This window comes from Pterocles gutturalis, unplaced genomic scaffold, assembly GCF_000699245.1.
Source record: "Pterocles gutturalis isolate BGI_N339 unplaced genomic scaffold, ASM69924v1 scaffold29552, whole genome shotgun sequence".
Taxonomy (NCBI): domain Eukaryota; kingdom Metazoa; phylum Chordata; class Aves; order Pterocliformes; family Pteroclidae; genus Pterocles; species Pterocles gutturalis.
The window spans coordinates 84-14,161 of record NW_010108749.1 but is presented as its reverse complement, the minus strand read 5'-3'; the positions used below and the strand labels follow the sequence as shown (position 1 = coordinate 14,161).

Genomic DNA, 14,078 nt, shown 5'->3' with positions numbered 1-14,078 from the left:
GGAGATCCCTGCAAGGAAAGCAATGGGAGCAGGTGGGGCTGGAAGTGAAAGAGACAGACCTCCTCTGCTTGTGTGGGGAATGTATGACACCAGTGCCAGTTTGTTGTCTGACTGCACCCTGAGGTCATGCCAGGCTGGAGGCAGATTTCCATGTTCAGAGAAACTCCCCTTCATTTTTAACATGTGTTTCCTACTACAAGCACTGTGCCCATCTAGATGTGGTCTTTTTCAGGAGGTGGCAAGGCAATGTGCTGAACGCAGTGAAGTCTGCTTGGTGAAAGGAGGTCAGTTTTATTTTTAAATAGATGAATTTTAGGTTTAATTGTAGCTGTTCTGTCCCCTTGGAGGGACATCACCATTGGGAATCTCAGGAGGTCATTTGAGAATATGTAAATCTTTCCCAATGCAGAAATGCCATGGGCTTTGCTTCTGCTTTTTCACTGTTATGCTTTTAAAATATCATTGGTCCCAGGGGACTCCCTGGTTGAAAATAAAAGTGCTGACTGCTGGCAAACGGTGGCATCTCTAGCTACACAGCACTCAAAAGATGTTCACCTTTTGGCAAGCTCAGAATGCCACCATATCGTATAAGAAGTTGTTAGAAAAGACCATCAAGGCAAGTCTCTCTGCACACCGCTTTTCTTGCCGTAGCAGGTACCCTCTGGTGTAATTTTAAATCCCTGGCAGACAGGGATTTCATCTCTGCACGAGAGGAAGTGCCTGTGATGTTCCCAGCCAGTGTCTCCAGCTGTCCTTGCCTGAGTCTCTCATTTCATGCCCTCTGCAGCTTTTGTAGCTTTCAGACACCTCTGGACCACTTTGGTCTCATTTTGTTAGTCATCCTTCAGTTAATTACCATTCACTATGCTGCACTCCTATATAGTGCTATTTAATCTCTCCTCCTGACAGTCCTCCAGCTGTGGGATTATTGTCAAGGTTGTCGAACTGCAGAGCATTCCTGAGTTAGTGCCTGAGCAGGGACCAGGCTTTTATAACAAGATAATGGCGGGCAGGCCTGGAGCTTTGTTAGCTGCAGTGGTGAATATCGCTAAGGCTGTGGGCAAATAGTTTAGAAGAAAATAAAAAATAAAAAATTGTAATTTTTCTGATTTTTAGTGGGCTTAGGTGAGAGCTATCATACTTGATTTTCCTGGTTACTGAGCACTTTCACCTTCTATCAATTTCAAGAGTGCGCCGGCTACTTGTGGAGCACGCGAGGCGGTGAGATTTATCAAGCACTGAAAAAAGCAGTGGCCTTAAGCAGTGGGGAGGACTTCAACTTCAAAAGCTGTGCTGTGAGGACAGCAGTATGCATGGCAGTGGTACTGGAAGAATTAGGAAAGTGATCTGAGAACATCTTCAGCTGGGAGATAAATATAGAGGAAGTACAAAGTGATGCAGTCAGCGAGGGATGGAGTCTGCAGGGGAAAAAATTAACAAATTTATCTTTGTCTTTGTGCATGACAAATCTCCCCCAAAGGCCTGTCTTACACAACTGCCACATCTAGTTTCTGCCCCCAAACAGGGAAATCATAAGAGTGCTGAGCCAGTTGCAGGAATTTTATCTCAAAAGGAACTAAAATATGCAAATCCTCTGGGGACATCCAGATTTAGCATTCCCCCTGCCCTTTTTTATTCTAGCAGGGCCACCCACTCCACGTGCTGGGAATGGAGAGAGAGGGCAGGTTCAGAAAGACCCTTCCATTCTCCCATTTCCCCAAGTCAAAGATGTCCTTCTGTCCCCATTGGTGTCCCTGCCGCTATGCAGCACAGGAGATGAGCAAGCCTTCCTTCCTCTCCTCCCTGAGCAACACCCATGTGGAGGGCTCCGCAGTAAATGGGAAGATCTTAAAACATGATAAAGTCCCCATCTAACCCTCAAGTACTTTGATGTCTCATCTCCAGCTCCTTGCTTGGATCTGACCTCCTGGCTAATGCCAAGATTAGAAATTTTGGCTTGCAAAGAGTTGCGATCTTACTCATGTTATAAACAAAGCAGACTGGACATACCCAGGTGGTGGGCTTGTCCCGGCTGGGGCAGTGGTGACTCAGAAGCAGTAGATCTTTATCTCAAGAAGTTCTGAAACAGAGCTGGGCACAAGAGCTGGGCATGGAAGTAGTAAGAGGGAGGGGTACCAGCTGCCCCAGCACTGCAGTGAGCCCCTTTACCAAAGTATTTCAGATTACCTTTCATCTTGATAATTGCAGATCATGGAACTTTTCCCATCAATTAATATGATTAATGGAGTCTCCTTGAAGCTAGGTTTTTTACCTCAGTTGTGACCCAGTAGTAGCTCTTCCTTTCATTCCCTGGCTGGCTGGGTTGCCTTGCTGGCTTTCACGGCAATAAAGCTATCAGGGGGATGTGAAATCTGCTTTCTGGTGAGCAGCGATTAAGACTGGAGAAAGCAGAGCATTTGGTCTGCAACCTGCAAAGGAAACTGTAGTCATAGGGAGGGCTTCAGTGAGAGTAGTGTGTGCATGAGAAACCGAGACCACATCGGATACCAGCATGCACTGAGAGCACCCTGTGAACCACTCTAAAATGAGTGTTACTCACAGTACATCACTGCTTATCAAAATATGCTGAGGGAGACAAATAAGATTGATAATTTAATTTGTCATCAATAGGTCCTCAAGTTAACATGCTACTGGAAAAAAAAAAAAAGGATTAGTGTGCGCCCCCAAAGATGGGCTGGCTTTCTGCCTATAGACGCAGGAAGGTGTCCTCCTCTGGTTTTCACAGCTGCTTCATGATTTCAAAGATTTCTTCACTAAAGGCTTTGTGTGTGAAACAGCATTAAAGTGGAACGAAGACTGCTGAAGGAGTCAGGCACCAAAACACCATGTGGATATTAAAATCATTGCCAAATCATGCAGTATAGGGCCAGGTGAAGCAAGGTTACTGATTTGTTTAGGAGGAACATTGCAATGTGAAGATGGGAAGTGCGTAAACCCACGTAAGGGGTTCTGTGCCTTTGCTATACTGCTCCAAGCAGGGCGCCCTGAGGTTATGGTGCAGAAGCAAACAGAGCTGAACTTTTAGAAAAATCTCTTTAAACTGTTTCCCGACCACAGGCAAGCCATGACATCATCATAAACTAGGATTAATCCCGTCACTTGATGGCTGTGGCACGCTTGACTAGCGTTGAGTGGGTACAGGGAAGCGAGAGTGAGTGGAACTGCTGCCGAATGAAGTGCGTTGCTGTTTTTCTTCGGGACGCCTTCTCTTCTGTTCCACTCTCTCACTGCATTTCAGATGAGTAAGGGAACATGACCTCGCAAGAGGTCACTGTGACATGAGCGAAGGAACAGGGTAGCTGCTTTGCTTTGCCAGAGCAGCTGAAAGGGTAGCAGCAGGCCTGTGGTTCATGACCGGAAGGTTGGGTTTGGGGTTGTGTAAGGGGAAAGGGCTGCTCTTCCTTCCTCTGTGTGCCAAGACCTCAGCTTGCACGCCTCCGCTTGCTCAACTGGAATCTGGGTAGAAGGAGCTAGGTGGTCGTGCCCAGGTTAATATGCAGTCATGGACTCCTCAAAGAGGACAGCCAGCAGGGCCTGCCAGCACCTGCTTTTCTCTGTTTCATCCCATCTTTCTCATTTCATGGGGTCTTTACAGCAAGCCGCGAGGGAAGGCAATGATTTTATGCACTGCTGAAATGCCACAATGTCTCCACATAGAAGTTACCTGGGCATCCAATAGGGTCTTTTCTGTGATCAAAGTATTCATGGTGTTACAATACTGATATAGCTTAAACACAAAGCGTTTCTTCATGTATTCCAGTGTAGCACAGGACATTTGCTGAATCTTAACTCCATGGAAAGCTTTGGGACAATCTGATTCCTCACTGGTAAAATCACATGGGATAAAGAAAAGACCAATGGAGACTGGCCCTTTAAAGACTCAGCTTTTTGAAATTTCTCCGTTTTTCAGCTGTTTATCTGTCTAGCTTGGAAATCCCTGCAAAATACAATATTGTCCTCAAAGGATAAATCCTGCAGGTTCGGGGCAAATGTGCTATTCACAGAAGATGAGGGGCTTGAGCTGCAGAATTACCCAGGGACTGTTTGGTGTGATTCCCACACTGACACCAGGGAATGGCCCCCAGGAGAAAGCTGCAGCTCCACGAGCTGTGTTTTCCTCAGCTGGCCCATCCTCAGTTACCAGAAATGCCCTTGCCTTGCCATGACATGGTGTGCACCTCCTTACAGAACTGCCTTAAGTCCCTTTTTCCAGCCCAGCCCACACACAGGGAGAGGGCAAGAAAGGTGTCAGTGCCTTGGCAGAGCGGGAGTCCCAGGTGCAGGGTCCTAGGCAAAGTCAGTCATGCTGATAACTTAAGACTAGAAAGACCAGCTGCTGTTGCAAATATAAATAGGGAACCTTATGGAAAAAAAAAGCAATGTAAGGCTGTTTTGACCCTCCTGGTTTTGGAGGGCCACCAACAATTTTCCTCAGAGCTTCTTGCAAGACTGTTGGTTTGAATAACTGTGCAGATCCACTGTCTTACCTGCTGCTTACATAGGGGAAAAGGAGTCCAGACCCACCAAAAAGCATCTTTCCCTTCGTGTGCATAGCTTTTCGGGTTGTGTGCAAAGCAAGGTAACACAAGGTAAGATCAAAAAAAGGCAAAGCAGTTCACAAGGGCAGAGAAATGGGGAACAGAGGGGAAAGAAAATGGCTTTGGGGTGTTTTTCACCAGGAATTATCTGAAGGTTTCCAATAGTTCAATGCCGCTTCTGTAGAGTGTTGTGTGGTCTTTTACTGCCTTTTACAGTCAAATGTCTCTGCAGGACTTCTGTCCCAAAGGCAATCTGCTCTCCTGTATGGCCTGACTGTATGTGTGGTCAGGATAACCAAGCTCTCTGTGGCTGAGGAATTTCTGAAACACGGCTTGGGCAAGGAGAGAAGGAAATAGAGACACAGGCTCAACAGCTCTTCTACTTGCTGACTCTCAGAGCAAACAAGAAAGGATGGTTTTCCTCTACACTCACCTTTCTGTTCTAATAAGCCCTGCCATATGGGGCATCTGCAGCACAGGTGTAGTTTGAATTAAACATGTTTTTCTGCACACAGAACAGAAAGTTAGACCTTTCATCGGCTCAGCTTTGCCACATGCCAGGGGCTTGCAGTGACGAAGTGACATTTGTGCACAGCAAAAGTGCAGGTGGACTTCAGGGGAATGGGAAAAGGAGGCTTTTTTTTTTCAGAAAAGTCATTAAAAATTATTTCCATGATGGATACCTCCCCCACAGCCGGGTTACGGAGAGCATTCAGCACAGAAATGGGACAGAACTGAATTTTCATTTTTGCTTTGCAGTTCACCTTTAAAGTGAAAGGGGACTTTTGTGGGGCTGAATGACTCTTCATGGACTTTGGTTCCTTTAGGCTTTCAGCATTCAGGTTGCAGTTTCAAGGGTGCAGAGCCTTTTAAGGGTAGACGTGACATCAGCAGGAGTTTCCAGCCCCTGCACATGTATTGCTGAGGAGGTTTTTGTTCTCCTTTTGGTTGCAAAGGAGACTCTTAGAGGCAAAGCACGAAGAACCTCATGCAACTCATGATGCGATGTCACCCTGACATTTACTGTACGCCTACTCTTCCCCTATTCCTGCAAAAGAAAATAGAAAATTGCGTTTATCAGGCTCCACAATCCCAAAATTTGCCTGGCTGCTCTTATGAGTCTGTCCAGCAACAGTAAGAGCTGAACTGTGAGAACAAGTGAAGATGTGGTTGAGGGGAAAAAACACACACACAGAGACACATGCATGCAGACAAGCAGGAGGAGGAACTTCAAGAATCACAGCCTAAAGTGGGCTGCTTTTAAGGTGAACAGGAGGAAATGCTTTTTGACACAGCATGTAATCAAACTATGTAACTCAGTATCACAGGACATTGTAGAAGCCAAAGATGTACGTGCATTCCTGAAGGGGCAAGAACTGTTCCTGAAGGGTAGGTCCAGCAGTAGAGATTAAACTGCTGATGTCAAGAAATCCCTAAATTCCTGGCTGCCAAAGGTTGGCAGGGTGTGGCAGTGCTTCCACACCATACAGGATAAGAACTGTTTTTTTCTACCATTTTGCTACCAGTTGCTGGTGGACACATGTCAGTGGGCTGAGTGGGCTCCTGGTCTGCCCCAGGGTGGTTGCTCAAAGTCTGCGATGCATTATAAGGGGAAGTACAGGTAGTGGGGAGGGGCGGTGGGAAACTATGTTTGAATCTTTCCCTTTGGAAGACCAATGAAGTAGCTGAGTGGAGGGAAACCAGTTAAATGAGAAGTTGTTAATTTAATTACGTATTTTATTTTATTTAGTTAATATTAAAACATTCTATAGTGTTGTCACCAGTACTTTTCAGGGTGTTTCCTACTGATTTAATGTGAAGTGTGCAAGTGGGACAGGGGTATGTGTGCTGCAGGAGAGGGGGCAAAAGCTTATTTCATGATCTGTCCCAGGCTCTCTGGACTTAACTTCAGGGAGTGGCTCTTGATGCTGCTCTAAGATCTGTCTGTCCCAGCGCACTGGCAGAGCATCTGCTTGTCTCCTTCCAGTACTGGTAGCTGGAGGATTGCGAAGCACATCATGAGGGTGTGTTGCTGGGCGCAGGCCAGCATGCCCGCAGAGGTCTTGCTGCCAGCTGTGTGATGGCATCTGAAGGGTCTGTAAGTCACTGCTAAGCAAACAAGCCCTGGTGGGCAACAAGTGTGTGGCTGTTTTGACACTTCAGCTGAATCTGAATGTCACAGCACCCCAGTCACATCCTGAGCATTGTGCTCTGTGCCCAGAGATGGTTAGCTAGGCTGCGGTTAGCAGTGACAATAATGTGTGAGCCAGCATCAGCCAGACTTTGCTGGGGGTGCGTGGCAGTTCTTAGGTCCAGCTTTGTCAAGTGTTCAGTTCACCGTTCAGGCTGAGGCATTGCACATGGGATCGCACCTCCACCACCAGCTGATGCTGCACTCTCCCTATTAATGACACACCGCCTGGCCAGGACTTTCCCTGCCTTCTCTCTCAGACATGTTTACTGAGATCTGTTCTGCAGGGAAGGAAGAAGAAATTTGAATCTTCTCTGTCCTAAGGCCAGATATTTCCTTGTTTTTCTGCTCTCAGTCAATGGAGTGCAACAGATCTGTATCCCCCTTCCACTAGCACAGATGGGTGCTAAGGTAGTGAAGCTGAGGCAAGCAGGACAAATGTAAAGCAACCCAACCTTCTGGACCAACAAAGCAGGGTGTGCAGGGATAAGCATCATCCTGAAGGTTGCACAAACCCAGGCAAAAGCCCAACCATTTGCCCTGGCCTTGGTGCAGCACAGGACCACGTGTCAGTACTGGGTCACTTACCCAGCAACAGCAGGAGCTCTTTGTTAGACTGTTCCCTCGCATGTAGGGTCCTGGCCCCTGCGAGCACCTACCCACCGGAAAGAGGAAGGAGAGGGGAAAAGCAGGGCTGATGACAGGAGTGATGTGTATGGAAGTCGTAGTGCAAAGCAGGGGGCTTTGCTGTTAACTGGGTTGAAGTTGTACCTAATTTCCCCCTTGCAAGGGCCTCAGCTTGTTATTGTAGGTACATGCCTGTATACTTGGTATGGCAGCGACACGGTTGCTGGGCAGGAGTTGAGGAATGCCTGTGTTGATTTGCAAGTAATCCCAAGGGAGGCCCATGGGCATTCACAAATGAAAATTTGTTTCAGCTAGACTAGGCAAGATTGTTCATTTGCTAATACCAGGAGGCTGATGACAGTGTGGGTGTAATAATTTTTTATCATTGTAGGGTTGCTCCTAGCTTCTGGAATCTTGAAAGTGTTGGGTTGGCTGTTTGTTTTTGTTTTGTTTTGTTATGTTTTGTTTTTTAACCCAACAACAACAACAAAACTCAACAAACAAAACAAACAAAAACACAAAAAACAAAACAAAACCCCCAAACTAATAGTCCACTGTGGCCCTTTTTGGCATGCAAGCAACTCACCAGAGGGTGATGCAGATTTTACAAATACTGAGCTCTGAAAAGGGAGGCCAGAGGAAATAGCAGTTTGGGCATGTGTGGTATGTTTTTGTCCCTTTACATGAATAATGGAAATTCTTTACTCCAAGGTGTGGGTTTTTTTTAAAGGGCCAGCAAAATTTCTGTTCATGCAGGTAACTTTCCTGTCTTTGCCTTCAGTAATCCAGGCAGAAATCACTGTGTGCCCACTAGCTCAGGATCCTAAGTAGGACTGGAGCATCACATAAAAGGCAATGCCAAGGTAGACCTCCCCTCAGTGCAGAGCTGAAGTTGTAAACAGCTTGGTGGGTGATGAGGTACATTAGCAGGCGCAGACAGAGATGAAAGAGGTGAGCTCTATGCAGCAGGTCCTGGCATAAGGCTATACCACTGTCTCACTGACTTTTGTTTGCCCCCCACCTACAGGCTATGCACTGGAGAAGAAAGTAATCAAAAGCAAAGTGGGGGAAAAAGTTGGCCTGCCTTGTTGTCATGAAATACCCAGCTCAGAAAGCCTACACAACTATCGGGTCTACTGGCAGAAGAACACCACGGAGGTAGTGCTTGCCTACGCAGAAGGGAAGAAGATCTCCAAGAACGATCTCTACGACAACCGGACAGGGTTTGATGACAGGAACCTCACTCTGTGGATCTCCCCTGTGAAAATCCTGGACAATGGCTCTTACCAGTGTGTAGTTCAGCACCTCAGATTTTTGCAGAACCCAGTTGTTGTGTGTGATGAGCCTGTTGCCGTCTTTGTTACAGGTAGGTGTATTACCTTCCAACACCTGAGGCTTTCTGGTGCCAACCTCTTGGGGTAAGAGATACTCCTCCAAGCTTTAGTCATAGTGTAGCAGATCGACTTTCATCTGTAAGCCTAAAAGAGTGCTGGAAGGTGTGTTAAGGCCCCTGTAATCCTGCAGCCTTCCTCCTTACCTTTCCAGAAAATTCACCTTTCCCATCACCAGCCCACCATCCTGTCCTTGATGCCTCCCTCTTGGGCAAGGGCCCTTCCCAGGACACATTCCCAGGTACCACTGCTGGGGTGTGCCCTATGCCACCTCTGCCCCCTGCTGTCTTTGGGCAAAGCAGAGACCGAGCCCTTGGTGCACAAGAAGCATCCAAGCCAAAGGAGGAATGGGGTGGCATTGCTTCTCTGTGGCCACAGCAGCATCGCAGCCCTGCATCCAACTCCTTGTGAGCCCAGGCTCTCCGGTCCCTGGCTGCTGCAGCTCCACAACCTAAGACGAAACTCGGAGAATTGAGGCTTTTTACCTTAAGGAAACAACTTGAGTTCCTTTGCTCAGAACGAATCTGAATCTTTTATTGGAGGCTACAAAAAGTTCCGTTGACATTATTTTCCATTTGCACCACTGTTCTTGTGGCGGTTGGTTTCAACCAAAGGCAGAGATACCAGCAACATATATAAATATATACATACATTTGAATACCTTTAGCAGCAGAGAGTTGCAGAAATCTTCCAGACAAACCAGTGAATGAACATTCCCTATCTGGAATGAGATTTGTCAGCAAAACAAAAGGCTTGTGAGGTCTGGACATTGCCTGCCTGTCTGAGGGCATGGTGGGCCTATATGCAAGGAGGCAAACTTAGTGATCTTTCTGGGAACTGATATGTAAAAAGGGAAGTGCATTGCCAGCACCCTCTTTAACCTTGATGGCCGAGGAATCAACCGCATGAAAAACATGAAACAACGGATCTCTTTTCCTCCCTGCAAATACTCCAGTTTCTTTCATTACAGAAATCCCCCTGCTGTCTTAACAGGCCAGTTGTAATAATTGGGGAAAAAGGGACAGCTCCCCTCACTCCTGCTAAGAATCAGGTTAACCTGAGAGAGGTGTAAAGGTGTTACTCCCCGGTGACTGATCAGGGAGCCTCAGTGAAGCCAGTTGGGAGATTTGAAGGACTTTCCAGACTGGATGTCAATGCCGTACTGCTCAACAGATAGCGGGCCTGGAAGGAAATCCTTGTCTCTCCTTGTCTGCCACTGGTCGGCTGCGCAGTATTGAGCAAGTTTCTTTCACTACTTACTCGGTAGTCTAGACCATGGGTTCATGGTCAGCAGAAGCTGTGGAAGGCACGTTACGACCACAAGGCTGTCTGCCTTGTGCAGATCCCAGCAGTCATGTGGTCAATTGGTGAGTCAGGCAGGGAGCAATCGCAGACAAAACCTTAGCTGCTCTGAAAAGGGTCATTTTGCAGGGAGTTGAGCAAGATGCTGCAGCTCTCTGCCTGTCCTTGTCATGGCTGGGGCTAGCACCGGAGTGGGTGGGCAGGCTACGGACCTACAGCTGGCAGGAGTGGGAGGGAGAAATTGGTCCCTTTGGCAGCAGTGGTGTTAGCATGACTTACACCCACCAGGAAGCCACAGGCTGAGTTTCTTTTCCTGACTGGTGCCTCTCTTGCTAAAGATGTGGTCCTACTGAGAGTTTTCCAGTGGGAGAGTCGCCTTAAATAGTTCCTTTGCCACCCCTTGCCTCCTCCTCCCCCCAGGCTGTTTATTGCAACCTGTGGGCATCCTCAGTTGTACCAATGCAACTGTTTGCAGCAACATGGTGAACCAGATTGGCAAAGGGAAGCAGGCTGAAAAGGACACCACCTTTCTTCTCCTTCATTTATATTAGTCCTCTCATACATTTCACCATGCAGCCTCACAAACGCTTACAGCAATACATCTGACCAGGTGAGAAGGCATGGAACAAGCTGTGTGCATGGGAAACCTTTGAAAACTCTCTTTGGCAATGAGAAAAAAAGTCCAGTGAGAACATGGTCTGGGAGGACCTGTGTCCTCAAATTTTTGCAATTACTAGTATGACTTGGTCTTGCTCTCAGCTGGGCCTTCTGGAGGGGCTCTCGTGTAATTCAGTCTCTTGCTGGCCATGCCAGTTGAGAGATCAACATGTGACTCACCTCCTTTTCCCAGCAGAGATGGACCCTTTGTGAGCTTCTGGCTGGGAAAGAGCTAATGAGGGAGGGAAAAGGAAATTGTCTACCATTGCCTGTAATACGGATTTTTATTCAATCCTGTTTTATGATTCCTTCTGTTGTTTGACAAACTGCTGTATGTAGAGAGAAATGGCAATATTGAAGAGGTGCCTGGGGAGGAGAAGAAGCAAAGGCCAAGGCCATATCCAGTCAAGGCTATGGGGAGAATGCTAAGGCACAAGAAAAGCCAAACAGATTATGACAGAAGGAAGAATGTTCTGTGGGGGGACTCTTTGCTTTGACTGTGGGTGATCAGGACTGCAGCCCCCGCTGTAATCTGACAGAATGCTAACTACATCTTTCTTGCTTCAGCTGACTTCAGTAAGCCGGACGTAACAGCAGAAGTATCCACTAATTCATGTGAATCAACTGAGATGGTGGTAAGATGCTCTTCTCATGGAGGTTTCCCCAAACCCAAAATCTCTGGAGCCCTCAACAACGTGTCTGTGGTATGGAATGCCAGCTGGGTGTCTGAGTCCAGCCTCAGCCCGTACAACGTCACTGGCAAACTGTGGCTCAACGTGACCAAAGACGCCATCATCACTTGCTCCGTTGAATACAATGGCTTTGCCAAGTCCACCAGTTTGCTTCTGAGTAGGTTTTATTAACAGTTTGTGTTACAAACCCATGTTGTTGAACCTGCTGAGTTGCCTCTCTGAGAAAGCAGTAGATTTTGTCTATCTGTTCATGCAAGGATGACCCAGTGATCCCACCTGTGAGCTGCACACCAAAATATTTCAAAGGCTGTAAGACAGCAGGGGTGGGAGAGGAGAGTTATGACAGTGACTGACAAGTAGAAACAATTCTGTCTTCTGCTCTACCATGAGTCACAGCTGGGCTGAGAAGGCAACTGGATCCTGTTGTGATCTGGTGATTGCAGCCTCAGTGGCTCCCACCAATGGCTTCCCACCATTCAGTGCCCCTCTCTGCAAGAATGGTCTTGCTGCCAGTTGTGTGATGCAGACCTGGTATTCGAATGGAGGGACTTGAGAAATTTATGTGCCTTAAAAGCCACACGTTGCACTTAAACAGAATTTCCTCATTTAATAAGCATGTTTGTTCCTGCTTCAGTGACAGAAACTGTCAGCTGGGGTCTAGACAAAATTCTGCTTTCATACACATATTTAATATAGGGTTAACTCATATGGAAAAAATTCCATCACTGTGCGTGGCTTAAAAGTGATAGCATAATAGATAGGTCTGTGATTTGAAAAGCTTGAGGCACAAGTGGAAACAGCATGAGGGAAGGCAGCACACTATGGTCCAGATGTTTTGCAGCAGAAGGGGATTTGCAAGAAAATTCTTAAAGTCAAAAGGATTTTTTTTTAATGTTGTTACCAAAAAAGTATTCTGAAATGTCTCTGAATCTGATGTTTTCACTGTAGAGATAAGGGCACCTTCAAGAGAATCTAGAGAAGCGCTATTTTTCCTAGGGGATTGTACCTTATTCATCAAGGTACCTTATTAATCAATCTTACTAAAATCAAAGGGGCTCATGAGGCGAGGTGCCATTCAGCTTCAGGACGAATGCCAGAAACTAGTGCTTTATGAATATTGGTTATTGCTGGATGTAGTGCATAATGTCCCTAGAGATCGTAATGGAAGAGGGTTATGAATATCATACTACACAGAAAAGGAGAGCAACAAAAAAGAAATAATAGTAATACACTGTTGTCACACATTCTCAGAGTAGGGTACAATCAACAGTGACACCAGCAGTCTCAAAACCCCTGCTTTTTGATATTTAAGATGTAGAACTGCTCCCATTTTGGTATGGTGGAAATGATCCTCCAAACAAGTCTTTCATGAACACAGAGTTCCAGACAGAATACAGCTTCTGATAGATGTAGGAGGCAAACTCTACAGTAGAGGGGAAGATGGTACAGTGGATCAGGCTAGTGTCTTAGAAGTTGAATGTTGCTTAATTGTGCCAGATGCAGATGATGAAAATCTGAAGACCTATGAACATTCACCAAGTTTGTCCCTCCTGTGGAATAAGTGTTGCCATGTACTGGTACAAGAATGGCCCTTTATCTACTCTAACGTCCAAGTGGCAGAATGGTCACCTCCAGTTGTGAAAAGCCAAAGGCTCCAGATCCACTGAAACTGAACTCTGCCACAACGCTCTTTTCCTGCCATAAAGAAAAAACTCTATTCTAGTCTATTTAATGCATCATTCTCTATCACCTGTGAATTCAGAGGGGAAAAAATTAGGCATAAATTTCTTACTTTCTGTAAGAAAAAGTGCAGAGTACCTTTGAGAATGGAAGTTTTCTAGATATGGATTCAAACTTTTCCACCAAGCCTAACCAGTTCCTTTAGAAACAGCTTATGTGTTTTTAAATATTGCCTGTCTCAGTCCTGTTCTGGACAAAGATCCAGCATTTCAGATTCTGTGGATGTGTTAAAAATTTCAGCATACAGCAAATGTGGGGGAATGGAAGAAAATAAGGTGCCATCTTTGTCTGTTTGTTTATTGAGTAGGTAAATTATCAGGCTGAATGTGAGAGTTAGAATTTGGCCAGAACCACCAGAATTCATGTACCTGCTTTTACATGAAAATGCCAATATGTTGTTGCACACTTAATTTATGTTTTATTTCTTCTGTCCCAGAAAAAACAAATGACTGTGTTGTCCCTACTGTTCCTCCATCTTACAATGTCATTACTGCTTCAAGTATCATCATTGTCATCTTCCTTTTGGCTGTCACCTTAGCAGCAAGATACCTCCCAAGGCATGGTAAGTGTAGCTCCTTTTTGAAGAAAGTCTCTTACTTCTTACAGGGTTTCTATGTCAAATACACATTTAAAGAAACTATACTGACACACTAGGTATTTTTGTACCTTCTTTTCTTTTCCTTTTTTTCTTTTTGTGCAGCAGCTACTGCCACAAAATCTAAGTCCAGCTCAGGACCTTCCTTCATTTTGTGTGCAGGCAGCACTAGGATTCAGGTTTGAGAGTGAAGGGGTGATGGGGAGTTTTGACAGCAGATCAGGATATTTCCAAAACCAGAGGTATTGTGGTGGGTTAACCTTGGCTGGATGCCAGGTCCCCACCAAGCTGCTCTATCACTCCCCTCCTCAGCAGGACTGAGGT

At 46.1% G+C, this 14,078-nt stretch overlaps 1 protein-coding gene across 1 annotated transcript; it reads left to right on the top strand.

The window, feature by feature from the left end:
- Positions 1 to 8,404: 8,404 nt before the first annotated feature.
- On the top strand, positions 8,405 to 13,721 carry LOC104459097 (T-lymphocyte activation antigen CD80-like; the record flags this gene model as incomplete). The annotated part of the gene is made up of 3 exons (XM_010072747.1): positions 8,405 to 8,743; positions 11,295 to 11,576; positions 13,596 to 13,721. Coding segments are annotated over 3 exons (747 nt in total), but the record flags the coding sequence as incomplete, so codon positions are not given.
- Between the last annotated feature and the right edge of the window lie 357 nt (positions 13,722 to 14,078).